Source organism: Ochotona princeps, chromosome 7 (assembly GCF_030435755.1).
Source record: "Ochotona princeps isolate mOchPri1 chromosome 7, mOchPri1.hap1, whole genome shotgun sequence".
Classification (NCBI taxonomy): Eukaryota; Metazoa; Chordata; class Mammalia; order Lagomorpha; family Ochotonidae; genus Ochotona; species Ochotona princeps.
This window is the reverse complement of record NC_080838.1, coordinates 72,551,957-72,569,084: the sequence shown is the minus strand read 5'-3', so window position 1 is coordinate 72,569,084 and position 17,128 is coordinate 72,551,957. Positions and strand designations below refer to the sequence as shown.

The 17,128-nt window shown below is 38.0% G+C and overlaps 1 protein-coding gene and 1 pseudogene across 1 annotated transcript in view; both read right to left on the bottom strand.

The window, feature by feature from the left end:
- Positions 1-2,562: 2,562 nt before the first annotated feature.
- Positions 2,563-17,128, bottom strand: part of LOC101531115 (transmembrane protease serine 11G-like) — a 43,844-nt gene continuing 29,278 nt past the window's right edge. Inside the window, exons 4-10 of the mRNA XM_058666655.1 lie at positions 15,763-15,830; positions 14,760-14,920; positions 9,541-9,579; positions 8,787-8,958; positions 7,503-7,762; positions 4,431-4,573; positions 2,563-2,724 (exon numbers count right to left, since the gene is read on the bottom strand). Coding sequence (XP_058522638.1) covers positions 2,563-2,724; positions 4,431-4,573; positions 7,503-7,762; positions 8,787-8,958; positions 9,541-9,579; positions 14,760-14,920; positions 15,763-15,830 — 1,005 coding nt within the window. The remainder of the gene's footprint in view (positions 2,725-4,430; positions 4,574-7,502; positions 7,763-8,786; positions 8,959-9,540; positions 9,580-14,759; positions 14,921-15,762; positions 15,831-17,128) is intronic.
- LOC101521411 (cytochrome c oxidase subunit 7A2, mitochondrial-like) lies at positions 5,103-5,363 on the bottom strand (annotated as a pseudogene).

The following is a 17,128-nucleotide window of genomic DNA, read 5'->3' as shown; positions in this document are numbered from 1 at the left end:
CTTAAATATGATTTTCCTCTTTCAATCAATGTTTTAAGTTCCTTTGATGTCCCTTTATGTGGTGTTACTCTTTAGTTTGATGTCCATTAATGTATCTATCTGTTAAGAAAGATCTGTTGATTAAAAGCCCCAAACAAAACCATCTCTATTTTACTTCTTAAAGACTCTGGGACCTTTTGCAGGGTAGTCAGTCTGTAAGTGCTTTCATCTCACCAGTGGGCTAGCTGTAGTTCATATTCCAATGAATGACCAGGAACACCAGGGGAAGCTCAGCATAAAAACAATCAAACTGTGCCTAGCCAACACTCCCCAGAGGGCTGCTACGTTAAGTAGCAGTTACCAAAAATGCTTGTGACTCTTCATGTGGTTTTGAGAGTCAGAACCTATGGTTTAGAAAAGATTTATTTATTTATTGAAACACACACACACACACACACACACACACACACACACACACAATCTTTCATTTGCAGGTTCACTTCCCAAATCACCTCCATGATCAGGGCTGGTCCAGCCTGAATCCAGAAACTTAGGACTCATCTTGGTCTTCATTTGGGTGGCAGGAGTCAGGCACTTGGACTATGTTTTGCTACTTTCCCAAGCACATTGTTAGGGCACTGCATCAAAAGTGGATTAACTAATACTCCAACTAGCATTCCAATATGGGATGTTGACATTACAGGCAGTAAGCCAGCCCCAGGACCTTGCTTTTAAACATGTTTTTTTTTTTTAATTCATTAAGGGTATTTATTTATTTATTTGAAAGGCAGATATACAGAGAGGAGAGACAGAGAGCTGATGACACTCTCCAAGTGGCCGCAATCCCTGGAGCTGAGCCGATCCGAAGCCAGGAGCCCGAAGCCTCTTCCAGGTCTCCAACGTGGGTAAAGGGTCCCAAGTCCTTGGGCCGTTCTTGACTGCTCTCCCAGGCCACAAGCAGGGAGCTGGATATGTAGCAGGGTGGCCAGGACACAAACTGTTGCATGTAAGGTGAGAACTTTAGCCATTAGGCTACTGAGCTGGGCCCTTCTCTCCAATTATTGACTTCATTTTAATGATTTGTAACTAGAGGTAATCTTGCTTCCTATGGATATTTAACTTTGGATTTATTTTTGATAACCACATTTTAAGGATATTCCTGGCATCTGGCATGCAGAGGTAAGAACCATTGCTGAATAATCATAATGCACGGGACAGTCTCCCCCAACTGTGACACTCTCTGTGACAAAATCAACGGCATCATGATTGAGAAGCCTGAACTATGTTGATGATTCAAAGATAATGTCTGTTTTTTTTTCTTTTTACTATAAATACTTTTTAATGTATACAATAAAATATGTGGGCAGGAGAGACTGTTACTTGACATAATTCCTTGTTTATTTCTTTAATTTTTTTTTCTTTTATGAGAGAGATCTTCCATCTGCTGGTTTATCCCTCCCCCCATCTGGCCTCAATTTCCAGTTGTTGAAGCCAAGAGCAAGGAGTCTGTTGTGTGGCAATGAAGCAAATAAACATTCAGATGCGGAGAATACATCTGAGTTTTATTAACTATTCTTTAATAATCATGTAAAATATTTCAGGAAATGCATATGGAAATGACATTTTTAGAATAACTCAACCATTCTAAATATGCCTTTTTAATTATATGAAGAACTTACATAAATATTCTGTGAGAAATACCTGCCAGTGTTAATTAAATTTGAATATTTCATCATAAGGTCTTTACAAAATCCTTTATGAGATTGTTTATTGATATCTGTTTTTCTAATGGTTTCTCTTGTACAGTGTTTAGGAATATCTGATTTATACCAACTTCCAATTCTGAAGGTGATCTAATTGTTCTAAAGTTGGTTGAAAATAAACCTGTTTAAATAATTCATGAAGAGATCATGAAATGGCAGTGAAAAGTAGGCTTCTGCAAGGAATTGAACATATCCTGTTTTTACAGATTGAGCTCAATGTAACCCATTCTAGTTGAATCCCTGTCACTTTACACTCAACTTCACGTAAAGCCAAGAAACTTGATGAGCATTTGAAGCATTTCAACATCGCTTGGAAAAAAATCCTGTGCTAGACAATATTTCCAGCTCTGCTGTTACTAGTAACTTCAAAATACTCATAGTGTAAGTATTTAGAGGAGTTAAAACCTGCATGGTATCATTTACATTGGCTTTGGTCAACACTAATTTTCTTGATCTAATGGGTGCATCCAATGAGGATTATCTGTTGAAGACAGGAAGGGTGGAACATCAGGCAGGGAAGTATGCTCCGAGAAGGAAAAGGCAGAGGTCACTTAACTCCTGGTCTGATTAAATTGCCTAACTCCTCTATAATGTAACAGGCACCGGAAGACGAATGAGGACGTGATAATAAATACTTAGCAGAACCTTCTGTTCTCTTGGCCAGCAAAGCACAGCCTTCTAGCTATTCAGAGAAAGTTGTCAGACCACATTTCTTTGCATCCTGAATTTGGCGACAATACACTTGGCAATACACACTAAACACAATCTGCTAGAGAATGCACAGGACATTTGCAGTTGGGCTGTGCACGCAGTTGTGGCACTAGATGTTCGTTTTAGATTTGATCCAGTCTCGATAATGAGTCACTTTGGTGTAAAGTCCAGGTTTGTTCTTCTTCCCACAGTCTATGCCCCAGCTCACTATTCCAATGAGATACCAGATGTTTCTGTTGCGTGCAATCACCAGAGGTCCTCCGGAATCACCCTGGAAAAGAGAAAAGAACATGATCAGTAGAAATAACGCTTTCCTGGCATACAGATATCTAATAAATCAATCATCTGAACTAAAATATGTGAAACTAATTTAGCTTTACTCATTCATATGATAATTACAATATTAATATGATAATAAAGTTTATTACTTATACCTTATTAGTGCCTTTGGTTAGAAGATGATGTGAACAAAGTTTCAGTATTCAGAAAAAGATTTTGTTCTGTCTAAACAGGTGCTGCAAAGTGAGCTAAATCCAAACAACCAATTCTTGCATAGAGTGTAAGTTGCAACTAAAACGTCACCAACTCCAGGAAGCCTCTCCTGACTCAGCTCTAATCAAACCTATGCTTTGAATCAAAATGTCAAATTGTCCATTCAAACAATTTGATAGGGAGATGTACTGGACGTTTTGTTTTAATGCAATAATAAGTTGGAGAGGAAGAAGATAGGTACAGGACACTCTAAGAAATCTGCACAATTTCTATTGTAAGGATTTTGCTCACACACTGATGTCCTCGCCTCTGTGTGCTGGTGTGTGAATGCCAGGGCTGGGCTGGGATTGAGTCTGAGAGCTGTGAACATAGTCCAAGTCTCCCATTCACTGGTTTACTCCCCAAGTGGATCCAAAGGCCAGAACTGAACTGATGTGGTTTGAAGCCAGGAACTGCTTCCAGGTCTCCCAAGGCCTTAAGCCATCCTCTGTCACTTTCCCAAATCAAAAGCAGGGAATTAGAAAGCTGGCTCTGCAAGCAGAGGATTACTCTGTATGCCACCATACTAGCTACCTCTTCAGTTAGTTTTGATGTGCTTGTGAAGTAACACTTGAATATTGCTATACAAGAATATGCATTTTTTGGATTTTGTCCTAAATAGTGTAATTTTGCCTATAACCAATCATACCACCTTTAACGTGCTCATTCTAAGGCCAATGCCAAAGTGGAGCAGGTTAATCCTCTGACTGCCTGTGGTGCAAGTATCTGGTTGGTCCATTTCACAACCAGCTCCCTGTTTGTGGCCTGGAAAAGCACTGGAGGATGGTCAAGTACTTTGGCTTCTGAACCCATGTGGGAGACATGGAGGAAGTGCCTGGCTTCTGGCTTTAGATCAGCTCAGCTCCAGTTGCTATGGCCATTTAGGGAGTGAACCAGCAGTGGGCAGACCACTCTGTCTCTCCTCTCTGTAACTTTGTCTTTCCAAATGATAAAAAAATTAATCTTTTTTAAAACATAATCAAGTCATTCATTTTTGTCTAAATGATGTAATGCTGTCTGGATGAACACTGTGTAAAGATAAAGGTTTAAGCACAGTGTGGTGAGAATTTATTGGTCATGGAACTCTCTGCAGCTCTGTCTCAGTGACTTGCAGTTACTAAGGATTAGCTTCCCACGTGTTGGTATTGACTATTGCTTCAAGCAGTAATTACATGGCTGCTTGGCTTGGATTCTGCTGCATGCTTCCCACACTTTTCTCTAATCAGAGTTCTGTTTTGTAGTCTGCTGCCACTTCTTACAGATAGTTCTGTTCAAGAGGATATTAACTGGGGATAGCTTCCATCTCTTCCACGCTCTTCATTTGTTCTTCCTGCTCACTTCTCATCTATGAATTAATTTCTAGGAGTCCCATGAAGCAACATCCATCTATAATCAGCAAGGCCATTCTTACTTGAGTCATTTTTGTGGATTTGAGTCTAGTCTTACCTCACAAGCATCTAGCCTTCCTGTCAAGAATCCAGCACATATCATTCCTGATGAAACGGCACCACCATACACCTTAACCTGATTACACACATCATTGCTTATGATCTCTATCTCAACTTGTCGGAGAGCATTGGGAAAGGGACCTAAAGAAGGAAGAGATAAATAGATGAAGAGTATTTGCATTGTTGCTACAGTGGTAAATTGCTGTGGCTTTCAAAGGATGAATCAGTGAAAAAACATGAATTTTAAAGTTTGAAGATTCTGACCTGACAGTATTCAGAAACAAGTTACATTTCTTGAGTGTGCTCAGTCTACCATCTACCGTGCCTTTTATTACCTCAGTTGGTTTTTCAGCAACTACAAAGAGTTGATGTAGAAGCTTTCTTCCTCAGTTGAACAAACTGAAGTTTACTTGATTAACCATCATGCCATAACCACTTAGCTAAGTAGGAAAGAGTGTTATATTTAAACCTGCAGTATTTTACATCACCTGGAAGAATCTGTGATAACCTAATTTACTTTTATTTTTCATGGTAAAGACTGCTTTATTGGTGGCAGTTAGTACCAGTCAGTAAATATTGATCCCCAAAGAAGAGCTGATTTATTTGTCATGTTACTGGTCCACAGAGAGCTGAATGCAACTGAACTGAATGGTTTCTGGAATGACTCAGGTCAATCCTGCTTCTTGGGAAATGAAGCCATGGCCAGCTGATACATGGTGTACGCTGCTCCACCAACTGTAAGAACCATGGTGACTCTATACAGAAGGGCATCAGCGACCCCCCCACTTTAGATGCAATGGAATTCCAGTATCCTCCTGAAACAGCTTTTGTTTCTCCGCAACTTCATTTTTTAAATGCCTGCGTGAAGCAGTGCTTCTGGTTCTCTGGGTAATCTGACGAAGAGCCAGCAGATTCCGCAGCATCCGGATTCCGTTACAGCTCACCAACCGCAACCTAATATACTTTTATTTGGAAACTTTTTCATGCCTTTGTGAAATACAAAGCTGTCTTCAGAATGGGGAAATCCTTTAAGAAAAGCAAAATTGAACAAGGGTATACTACCTAGAAGTAACCAGTACACTGGAATCCTGTTGCTTCATTGGAAAGATCATGCTGATTTGAATACCAATAATAACCTAATGTGCCATCTAGAACAAATATTAGATCAAATAACAAATGTTGAAATAAGTAAAAAAGTCTTGTTGAAAACAAACCTACCTACCTCATAGGCCATGTGAATCTCACAATGGTGAAAATAAAATTTTAGAGAAACAAAATCATGCTTATCTGCAACTCTAATAAAATATATGATACATTCTGAGTATAAGAAAGAAATCGATTTTGTGTTAATTAACACACACCTAATGATCCATTGTTATGTGATAATATTACTTCATTGCATGTTGTATTATTTTATGTTATGTTCTCATTTTCAATTTATAGTTTCTTTTGTAAAATAAGTCCTTTATACAAAATAGAGATTGTGTTTATAAGAACTCCTAGCAGCAGACGGTCTTGCCAACTGCTCCTTAGAGATTTTGAAATAATTAAATCATATATTTGTGAAACTACATCATCAGCATTTAATACTATTGATTTTGCAGCATCTAATATATTTAAAGTTTCCAAGTTTTAATCAAGTGTATTACAGCTACTTACAATTTCCTTATGCCAATTTTATTCAACAATTGGTCTAGTATACTTAGCTCTTCTTTAAATTTTATAATTTAGAAGCTCAATTAAGTGCTTACTGATGTAATAAATAATTTTTTACATTATTAGGTGTTCAAGAGAGACAATATCTAGAGTAGAAATTTTCTGTGTTTCAAACTTTCAGATAACAAGAATTCTGACTGAATATAGTTATATAAACTTTAGAAAATGTTACTAGAAAGCCTGAGGGGTCTTTACCTTCATTTCATAATGCAGAAAAAATACCATAATCAAACATCTACTAAGAAAAGCATAGTCTGACAGCCTATGAATTTACAACATCATTTCAGTAATTTATTAGAGCAGATACCTCATTTCACAATAGTCTGTACATTATAGGGCTTTGAATGATTGATACAAAGCCTCAAATCACTCCCAAATTATTACTCTAGGGGGTAGGGTGTGCTGAGTTTAGTTAGATTCTTAAGGAAGTATAATGATGCTATTCAGGTATTAGATGCTTTTCGTTTTACTGTGATCAGAATAGACTTACACACCAAAGAATTCAGTTTCCCCTTCCTATCACTATTTCCTAAAGAATATAGATGTCCCAGAGATACAAAAGTATTGTTAGGTCATAAGGATTGGATTCAGCATCAGAATTTTAGAATGTCTATTGGAGAGAAACTAACTTTTACAAAAATATTCATAAAGACCCTGTTGATTATAGCTATGCTTTTTAACAAATACATGACCGCAACTTTATAAGAGGTAAGTGGAACTAAAACGAAAAATGTGAGAGTTTAGTAAACTATATGGAAGAAGTCCAATCATGAGGCCTAGTAATTAAAGGCCTGGTGTCGAGAGACTGATACCTAGACCTTGTAGCTTATTGTATATTATCAACTGAGGTGAAATTTTGTACTTGTAGACTTTACGAATTTTAAGCTCAAGATCAACTCCATATGTACATGAATTATAAAGGACCCAGTGTAATATTCAGCACCAGGTAAAACCCAGCCATTCAGGTTACTTGGTCAAAGTAACTTCTATTTACTTGCATGTTGTGTTAGCAAAGCATGTTACTACTGGTTCTTGCAAGCCATATACTTTGTGAATTAGCAAGCCATAGCAGAGTCTTAGATGTAAATGATGGAAAATGAAAAGGGAAAACATGTTTTAATAATTTAAAAACTGTTCTAGTACATTTGCAAAAGAATCTAGTGTCAAGAAAATAAGTTTAAGTATGTGGTAATAGTAAAAAGGAAGCTTTTGGTATTCAACATATTGCTTTTTCCTTTGTTCGGTCATATTTGTCATGGTATTTCCAGATTTCATCTTGTGCTTTCCCTATTCTGAGTTTGTATTTTATCTTATTCACCGTTCAAATGAATGTGTCCATTGCTTTGATACTCACCGTTTGCTTTTAATGCTCCCCATCCGGTGACAAACACTTTATTCTTGGGCAAGACTTCAAAGGCAGCATCTGGGAGACAGACTCTGTGTACTTCTTCGGAATATAGAACGGGAGTAGAGAGCTTCACCACAGCGATGTCATCTTCATGCTTGTGGGCAGCATAATTTTCATGAACAATAATTGATTGCACATTTCTTCTCATCAGTGGAGGGCTTAAGGTTGTTCCAAAACTAGCCATCCATAGTTTGGGATTTTTGTAACTAATCACAGATTAAAAGGAGCACAGTTGGTTCATTCCTAATCTGTGGTTGCCCAAGACTGGATGGGCATGGGGTACAAGTGTGGGAGAAGGGCAAACTATTTAAGGTGATGGATCATTGATGAGGTCCTATCTTCTTTTTATTATTTTATTTTTAATTGAGAGGCAAAGACTGAAAGACACAGCTGTGCACGTGCGCGCGCGCACACACACACACACACACACACACACACACATCTCAGCTATTGGCTCATGTCATAAGTGCCTGAAATGGGGCTGTGCTGGCACTGGAACCATGGTCCAGGAATTCAACCCAGGTGTCCCATGTAAGAGCCCAGCTATTAAATCACCCCTACTGCCACCCAGGCTCTCCTTGTTGGGGAGTTGGAATCTGAGCCAAGCACTGAGGCCAGGCAAGTTCAGGTGGGACAGGGCATTTGACCCTGAAGCTACCCAACCCTATGGCAGCTTTGCTTTCATTCAGATGATAATTAATCCCCTATTCCATAGTATTTCCTGTTATTCTCAATGGGACTCTGTGTACTTTTTAAAGAAAGTATCTTTCTTTGCCACTTACTGTTTTTTTTTTTTTTTTTTTTTTTTTTTTTTTTTTTTTTTTTTTTTTTACAAAACTAACACATACCAATAAAATACCAATACATAAAACTTGGACACACATATCCATATGCACATAGATATGTATGCAAATATATATACTCATGTGAATGTATGCATAATTATCAATCAGGACAGATAGAGAGAGAGAGAAGTCAGATTTGAGCACTGTTTTATTATGGTTTCCTCATGCTTTCTTTTTATTTAGTATTGTATCCAGAATATTTCCTCATTGCTTAGAAATTTAAGTGACATTATTATATTTCACCATTTCTAAATATCTTACGTGCTAAAGACACTCTCTCTAGTTTTCCTACTGTTCTTTGGTAATTGAGAGATAAAATTCTTGTGTATAAATGTGAGAAAGGAAGTGAGGTTGATGATCCTGTGAGTCCCAACTAAATACTTACGTATCAAAGCAGTGGGCAGCAGTTATGAGCCACTCTTCACTGATCAAAGATGCTCCACAAAAGTGGACACCGTCCATTTGCAGGCTGGCCTGCCACGGCCAATCCGCTTTCTTTGCGATTTCACCATCAGCAATTCTTTCCATGGAGGGATAGTCCATTCCCATACCACAACCTGTTTAAAGGAAATCAAATGCTTACTTTCAAAGACTTCTTCACGTATAAGTATATTTGGCACATAGTTAAGGATGGGAGTATTTATGATCTACCTTAAAATTCATGGAAATTAACATTACACAGAATATAGTAGTAATTATTTGTAATGGTAAAAGGTGATTATTCATGTTTTAGTGATTGCTAACATTTTAAAAGAATTATAGAACATCTTCCTCATTACTTTAAAAATCTTTTTTTTTCATGTTCTGAGTCATGTTGTGTGTAGCAGTTTCCTCAGAGAGAAATGACATTTTTCGGCTTCTTATCTCTACACTATTTATTGTAGTAAATTATTATCTGCACTTTTAAAAAATACTTGTCAGACATTACAAGCAGTGCGGGGCTACAGTGTAAATGTCAGTTTCCATTTTATAGTAAATGTCTTTTAACAAAGTAACACAAATTTGAAAAATTCACCAAAATGAAATTGTTAAAGAAATCATCGATGAAACGTTCTGTGAAAAGAACAAGTATTTCCAGTAGACATTTTTAATTAGTGGATTTTTAGATTTATAAACTTCTGTGAGATTCTTGAACTTACAGCTATTCAGAATGTGTTCTGCTTGTACTTCACTGATATCTGGAAAAGAAAAACAAGATGATTAATTACAAATGGAATTATAATTTAAAATATGATATCTGCATGATTTTTTTTTCTGGTTGGGAGTAACTGTAATAGTATATTAAATTAAAGCTATAGAGTAAATCTTATAAAAAAAGGAGAGATCTTGGAGACTGACAGGACATGTCAGTAAAGCTGCTATAGGGGATGTCGACGTCCCGTATAGACTCCAGTATTTCTCTCAGCTGCTCTATTTCCAACCTAGTTCCCTGTTACCATACCCTGGAAAGCAACAGGGGGTGATCCAGGTGCTTGGGTCCCTACGTCCATTTGGGAGACATGGATGGAGTGCCTGGCTGCTGGCTTCAGCCTCTTCATTCAAGGACAACAGAAGTGGATCTCTCTCTCTCTCTTTCTCCTCCTCCTCTCCTTATTTCTCTCTCTCAGTACGTGTGTGTGTGTTTCTCTCTCTCTCTCCGCAATATTATTTAAATAAACAAAACTCTTTCAACCAAATACGTAAGTATACAAATAAATCATTTTTGGTAAAAATAAAGCTTAGATATAATTTAAGCTCTCCTGATAATATGTGAACTCTGGGAAAATCCTGATAAAATGTTTGACATAATGAAAACCAATGTTTGCCATGAAGGAGGACTGCATCAAATTAATTAATGCCATGCCATTGTATTAAAATATGGTAGAAGAAGCCAAGGACCAGTATCACACATGCTTTACTACATGTCTGTAGCTTATCTCCTTGTATACTTGTGTGCACGTCAGTGTTAGTGGCATTGGAAGTATCTTAGAAGCAGGGAATCAAATCTTAGAGATGCTTCCTTTGAAATCAAAGTCCCTCAGTACATCCACAGGATGGTAACCGTGTGATATATAATTTTAATAAAGTGAAATGCAGAAAAGTACAATCTGCAACTGAGTTATTGAATGATCTGTTATGTTGGCTAGGCATACAAATGGCAGTCCAGACCCATGTCTTCTTAAGATGGAAGTTGGCGTGCTTTTGGTGAGCCTAAAATGAACTTATCTTTTGTTGAGATCAGACCCTAAAGAACATGAATTTCTTCTTCAGAGAACTATGCTTATGGTAAACCCCTTATAATTTTCACTAATAATAACAGCCTTTTCATCACTTGCTTGATCATGAAGCCCAGACCTCCTTGAATCTAGATAGCACAATCCCTGCTTACATCTGTGATGTCATGTTGAACTGCTGTAGCTGTGAGACCATCCTGACCATCCTCAAGGACCATCCTGACACTCCTCGTTCTGACTGTGACACTGTGTTCATGCTTCCGATTTTGTTCCAGTAGCCCCGTTTTCCAGGAATGCTCTTCCCCTGGCCTGTATGGTTAGTTCCTCATTTCAACTGGGGCTCAGTTTAAAAAGCATCCCCTCTGACTTCCTATGACAACAGAATCTGAAGTAGTTTCCCACTCTCTCATCTCCGTATGTGGTTTCTCATTGCTCGATGTTACCTGTTTCTGCTTTCTTCGATGTTACTTGTTCTTATTGTTTGATATTACTTATAATAATTTACTTATCAGGTCATCATCTTTCTCACCTCAATTAGAATAATAGTCCTATGAGGATGGTCTCTTTATTTCCTGAAGTTAATGGGCTCTTAAAAATATTTGCTGAATAAAGAGATGAGCAATAATGACAACTAATCATTTACTGAGTACCAGATACTAAGAAAAAAACTTATTTGATTATTATATTCTCACAGTAATATTAAGTCAAGTCTGTTGAGGAGTGGATTTATTAGTTCTTGAGGTGAAAGGCTTTTCTTGCAGCCATTTGATTATCTAGTCAGTTATATTTTAGTGAAATTCTTGGTAAACCAAGGACGAGAGGAAGAAGACTGGAGTTGTGGTTAATTGTCAGGTATTTTTAGCTTAATTATAAGCTCTGTCCATGCAGAAATTATTGAATAACTTCTACAATGCTATATTTGTTATGTGAATATTATACAAAAGATGCCTCTCTTGTAAGACAAAGAAAGCTGAATCAGTTCTGAGAAAACATTGTGAGGGAACCATTTTTCCCTGCTCCTTTTTTAAGATTTATTTATTTTTAATGGAAAGCCGGATATATAGAGAGGAGAGACAAAGAGGAGGATCTTCCGTCCGATGGTTCACTCCCCAAGTGACCACAACGGCTGGAGTTGATCTAATCTGATGCCAGGAGCCTTCTCTGGGTCTCCCACGTGGGTGCAGGGTCCCAAGGCTTTGGGCCGTCCTCGACTGCATTCCCAGGCCACAAGCAGGGAGCTGGATGGGAAGTGGGGCTGCTGGGATTAGAACCAGCGCCCATATGGGATCCTGGAGCGTTCAAGGCGAGGACTTTACTGCTACACTATCGTGCCGCCCTCCCCCATGCTCTTTATATACATATATAGCTATAGATAATTGATAACAATGGAAGAACTATGAAATGCATATTTTAGATTCTACATAGCCAGCAGTTTCTCAGGCTTGCATTTTGCCATCTCTGAAAGCTAGATTCAGAGTTTCAATCTTACAAAAAATAATTTTAGCAGGTTAAGATTTTCTGCATGACTTGTTTTCTGTTGCCCACAAGCACTTGTGCAGTACTCATCTTTGTGGACTGCATGATTGATTGAGCTTTCCAGTTATTTTCCGTAAGAGATAAAGTAGTCAATTTTGAAATTAGATTAATTTATTTGTACTTATTCTTTTTTGGGGAATCCTTATAGCTTCCTAAGAATGAAGTTCCACTGTGGTTATTGTCATTTTGCAAAAGAGAAACTATAGGCTGGTTTTTGTGGTTCAGTGAGCTAAGCTACCACCTACAATACCAACACCCCATATCATCACTGCTTAAAGTGCCAGCTGTTGCACTTTCAATCCAGCTCCCTGCTGATGCAACTGGAAAGGTAGTGGGAAATGATCCAAATATGTGAACTGTTCCACTCATTTGGGAGGTCTGGATGAAGCTCCAGGTTCCTGGCTTTGACCTAGCACAGGTTCGGCTATTGAAGACATTTGGGGAATGAACCATGCACATGGAAAAGTCTCTCTCTCTCTCTCTCTCTCTCTCTCTCTCTCTCTCTCTCTCTGTCTCTTTCTCTTTCTCTTTCTCTCCTCTATTTTTTTCCCTAACTCTGCCTTTCAAATGAATAAATTAATGCTTTAAAAAACCCCAAAGCACTTGGGACCCTGCACCCGCGTGGGAGACCAGGAAGAGGTTCCTGGTTCCTGGCTTCGGATCGGCGCGCACCAGCCCATTGCGGCTCACTTGGGGAGTGAATCATCGGATGTAAGATCTTCCTCTCTCTCTCCTCCTCTCTGTATATCTGGCTTTCCAATAATAATAAAATCTTAAAAAAAAAAAAAAAACGCAAAGCACAGAAAGCAGGAACCGAGGCAGAAAATTTCTGCCATCCTGCAAGGCTCTCTCCTCTGGTGCCCTGGCCAGTGTGCGGGTTATGGGGTTGTTGAGCTCAATCTAGGACTCTTTCCATTGTCATCTGCAACCCTTCATAAAGTACACTCCAGAGATTTAAAACTAAGAGTAGATATACTTATTGAGAAGGTCTCGTACCCTGTGAAATTCTGCTCTGATAAAAAGTCTAAGCACACTAACTTTCTTTTCAATTCGACCATGAAACTCACGGAAAAGGAATGGTTTCAGATTCCGCAGTGTTCTGCCACATTATTAAATACCTCTTTTGTTTCCTACTTACTACCAAAGAATTGACCTAACTTACACAGTTAGATGGCAGTATTTGAAAAACTGCAGGTGCTTCTTTTATGTTGAGTTCTGTGCTAATATTCCAAATGTGTTTGCGATCAAAGCAGATGCATTTCCTGCATTCAACAAATTGTGTGTGTGTGTGTGTGTGTGTGCACAGAAATGAGTAAGCACCCTTGCAAAGCACAAGTATCAGGAAGAATCAGCACTCCGAGACGGCAGTGAGAATGAGAGTGAGGAAGTCTCCAAGACCTCGCAGGGGGAGGTGGATCACCCGAGATGACGCAATGGGCCTTAGCGTCTGAGACCTGAACACCCCTTGTCCAGCCAGCAACACCATGAAGGACACAAGGCCTTCACAGTCATAACTTCTGAAATGGTGAACTTGTTTTTAACATTTGGTTGGACAGAACTTCAAAATCAAATTTACATTTCCTAAAATTAAACATTCATTTTATTCACACCTGAATGTCCAACAAATAGTCCCTTCTGGAAACTTCATCTATGCTAAGTTCCAGCACTTTATATATTGCATCTGTCTGTGTGATTGACAGAACTGAGTGTTGGGCTTTAGTCACAAAGGCTTTATATTCTTGTCTGTAAGCTTATTTTTCTGGTCTCTGACTCAAAGCAGATTTGCAATCTAATTTTCTTGTTTGTTAACACATCACACCTACTGTGCCCCCTGAAATGGTTTTGTAGAACAGTGTTGGGGGAAGATTTGTTGGCAACTTGTGAATTTTTTGTCTACTTTTTAATCTCATGTTAACTTGGCTGAAACAAATTCTGGCAAAATATGGCAATTTCAGAGTTCACTCACAGGAGGTTAACAATAGTCCTGGAATTACAATGCACTTTGTTTAATCTCATACCACAAGTGCTTGTCAATTAGCTCTAATATGTGTGTTGCACATAAGAGGCTGTGCTTATCCCGAGACAGGTCCTATCAAGTCTGGCATCTTTCTTCTCGTTTGGCTGCCTTTGTGTACTGGGCCAAATCTACCCTGTGTGCTGTGGAAAAGATGCAGTGATGTAAACCAAACTTCCAGGACTCTTTCCACTTGAGCCTAAATCTTGCTCATTGCACCTACTGTGCTCTGTGTATTCACACTGTTCTCTCATTCTGGATTCAGAATGCAGAGGTTACTGCAAGCGAAAAGCCAGGCATCTACCATGTCAATGGTGGGTGTAGCCTTTTAGCACAAATATGCTTCATTAACTCAAATAATTCCAAGAAGATACTACATTGACATTACCATGAAATTCCTGCTTCATAACTATTTTAATCTTAGTCAAAGGAAGATATTCTTTGGTGCTGCATGTGGGTTTGTTCATTTTCAAGTAAGTGAGAAACTGAAATGAAGTATGACTTCACTTATGGTGGCATGGAAAAGCCTTTTCTGCAGCTGTTGTTGCTAAAGTGACCTGTAGCTGCAAAAAGGAAGAAAGACAGTGTTTCTTGCCTCCAAGGTAAGGGGATGAAGTATCTATCTTCAAGAAACTTTCATTTGAATTCAGTTTCTGGTGTAAAATGTCATCAGCTTGCTTTCTTATAAAGTCCACATTGTTAGCAGGAAATTGAAACATAAGCAATACATCTGTTTTCAAACCATCGTTGCTTGGCCTGAAAAATAAAATCACCACAATGAATGAGAGCATATCCACAGTGTTATGTTATTCATTACTACTTAGCTATTGATAGGATCCTCAATAACTTGTTTTGACTTGCCATGAACATTTGTACACTTCATATAACACACAGATGTTAATACCTGAATTACTTCATGTTTGTAATAATTTTTCAAATTCAGGTAGAGGTTTCCTGGCACCTCTAGAAAAATTTTCCAGAAAAAAATGTATGTGTGTGCACATATATATGTGTATGTGTATTTTTGTGTTTTAAAATTTTGCAATAGCTCTTTGTTATTTCTAAGAAGTGAATAAAATGGGGGGAGAAAGTCAAAAAGATGAGGATAGTGTTGGGCAGCCAACATCCCACACTAGAGCCTGGGTTTGAGGACTAGTGCCACCCCTATTCCAGCCTCCTGCTGCTGAGCTCCATGGGAGCATCAGGTGGTGGCTCACGTGGGTAGGTTCCTAGCACCCACACTGCTCAAGGGCTCAACATACTCATGGTTGCTGCGGATCTTTCAGGCATGAAAAAACAGATGAAACACTGTTTTTCTTCAAAATATTGCCTTGCAAATAATAAAGTAACTAAATTTGAAGAAAATGATGATTTGAAAGTCTTTTAAAGCACAACTAGTAGAATGCATTTCACCACTATTCAAGAGCCTTGTCATGCAAAATCAGGAAAGATGGAATAACAGTTAAAGATAATAATACTAAATAACTTTTTTCCTTGACAGACCTAAAATTTCTGGAACTTTCCCCCAAACCAGTTACTGAATAGCAATTATATAATACAAATTCCAAAAAATGAATCAGTTGATTAGGTGTGATTACCTGAAGTTGACAGCATGAGATTTAATATAATGATCTTTTAAACTGGATTTTTGAAATATATTGTCTATCTGGAAAAGGAAAAACAGAAGAGAAGAGCTTGATGAATTATGAGTTACATGCATTTCAGTATGTAACGATGCTTGCTTAGTCTGCCATGATACAAATATTATTTATTTTGATGTTTGTCTACAGGTATCCTTAAAAGCTCATTTTTTTGTATGCAAAATTCCTAGAAATACAGTGTTTAAAGTATATGAACGCTGAATGGCATACTCAATACTCACTACAGTATATTTTTAAACTTTTTTATGATTTATTGTTGGGCATCCACATCATTATTCGCTATTCAAAAAAGATGGCACACCTAGAGTTAACATGTAACAGAAATGCTGTCAAACAAGTAATTTAAATGTACTATATGAATTGATATAGGAAATTTAATTAAATTAAATTTTGTTTTGTTAAATCGAATGCGTATATATTTCATGTGAATGTTACCAAGTGGCATATAGCTCTGATGAACTCTTTCTTTTAAACTCTTTGAGTTTTTTTGTTTGTTTGTTTGTTTGTTTGTTTTATGGCACAGTTTAGTAGGCACTGAAGTTCTCTGTCTCCCTCCCCAAGTTCCGTCCCCTCCCACTGGTTTCCCCTCTAGTTTTCAGGACACACTCCAAAGGAAGCGTGATGAACTTGTGACTGTTCATGAAAGATACCCATTGCCAAAAGTTCATTTAAACTTCATCCTGATATAATAAACATCATACTTACAGTTGGTTGTTCAGACAATTTTTCATATGGTAGAGATCATTGATATAAAGAATTAAATTAACCTAGGTATCTCAAGCTTTTAAAACAGCATGGTGTTCGGGGGCCAGTGCTGTGGCATGGTGCGTTAAGCTGTTGTCTGCAGCACCAGCATTCCATGTGGACATGGGTTCAATATCCAGCACTCCACTTTTGATTCAGCTTGATGCATATCCTCCTGGGAAAGTATAGGATAGCCCAACTACTTGAGCTCCAGTACTTGTTTGGAAGACTTGACTGCTGGCTTCAAAATGGCCCAGTCCTGTACATGGATTTCTCCCATCCGGCATCACTAAGCTCTGTTATCATTTCATTACGGAATTGAAGGGTCAGTATTTTAGGATTTAGTTAAATTTAATTCAGATTTTGAGCCTGTGGTAAATGAGCAATGTTATCAAGAAAAGTGCATGAAACAGACTACAAATGCCACTTGGGCAATATCCCAGACTTCTTACATGAGATAATTTCTCTATAGTATGAATTCGTAGACCAAACTATTTCTTAATAAAATTACAACTTAAAAAAAATTACAGCTTCTTTCAGTGTCTGTGATTACATGAAC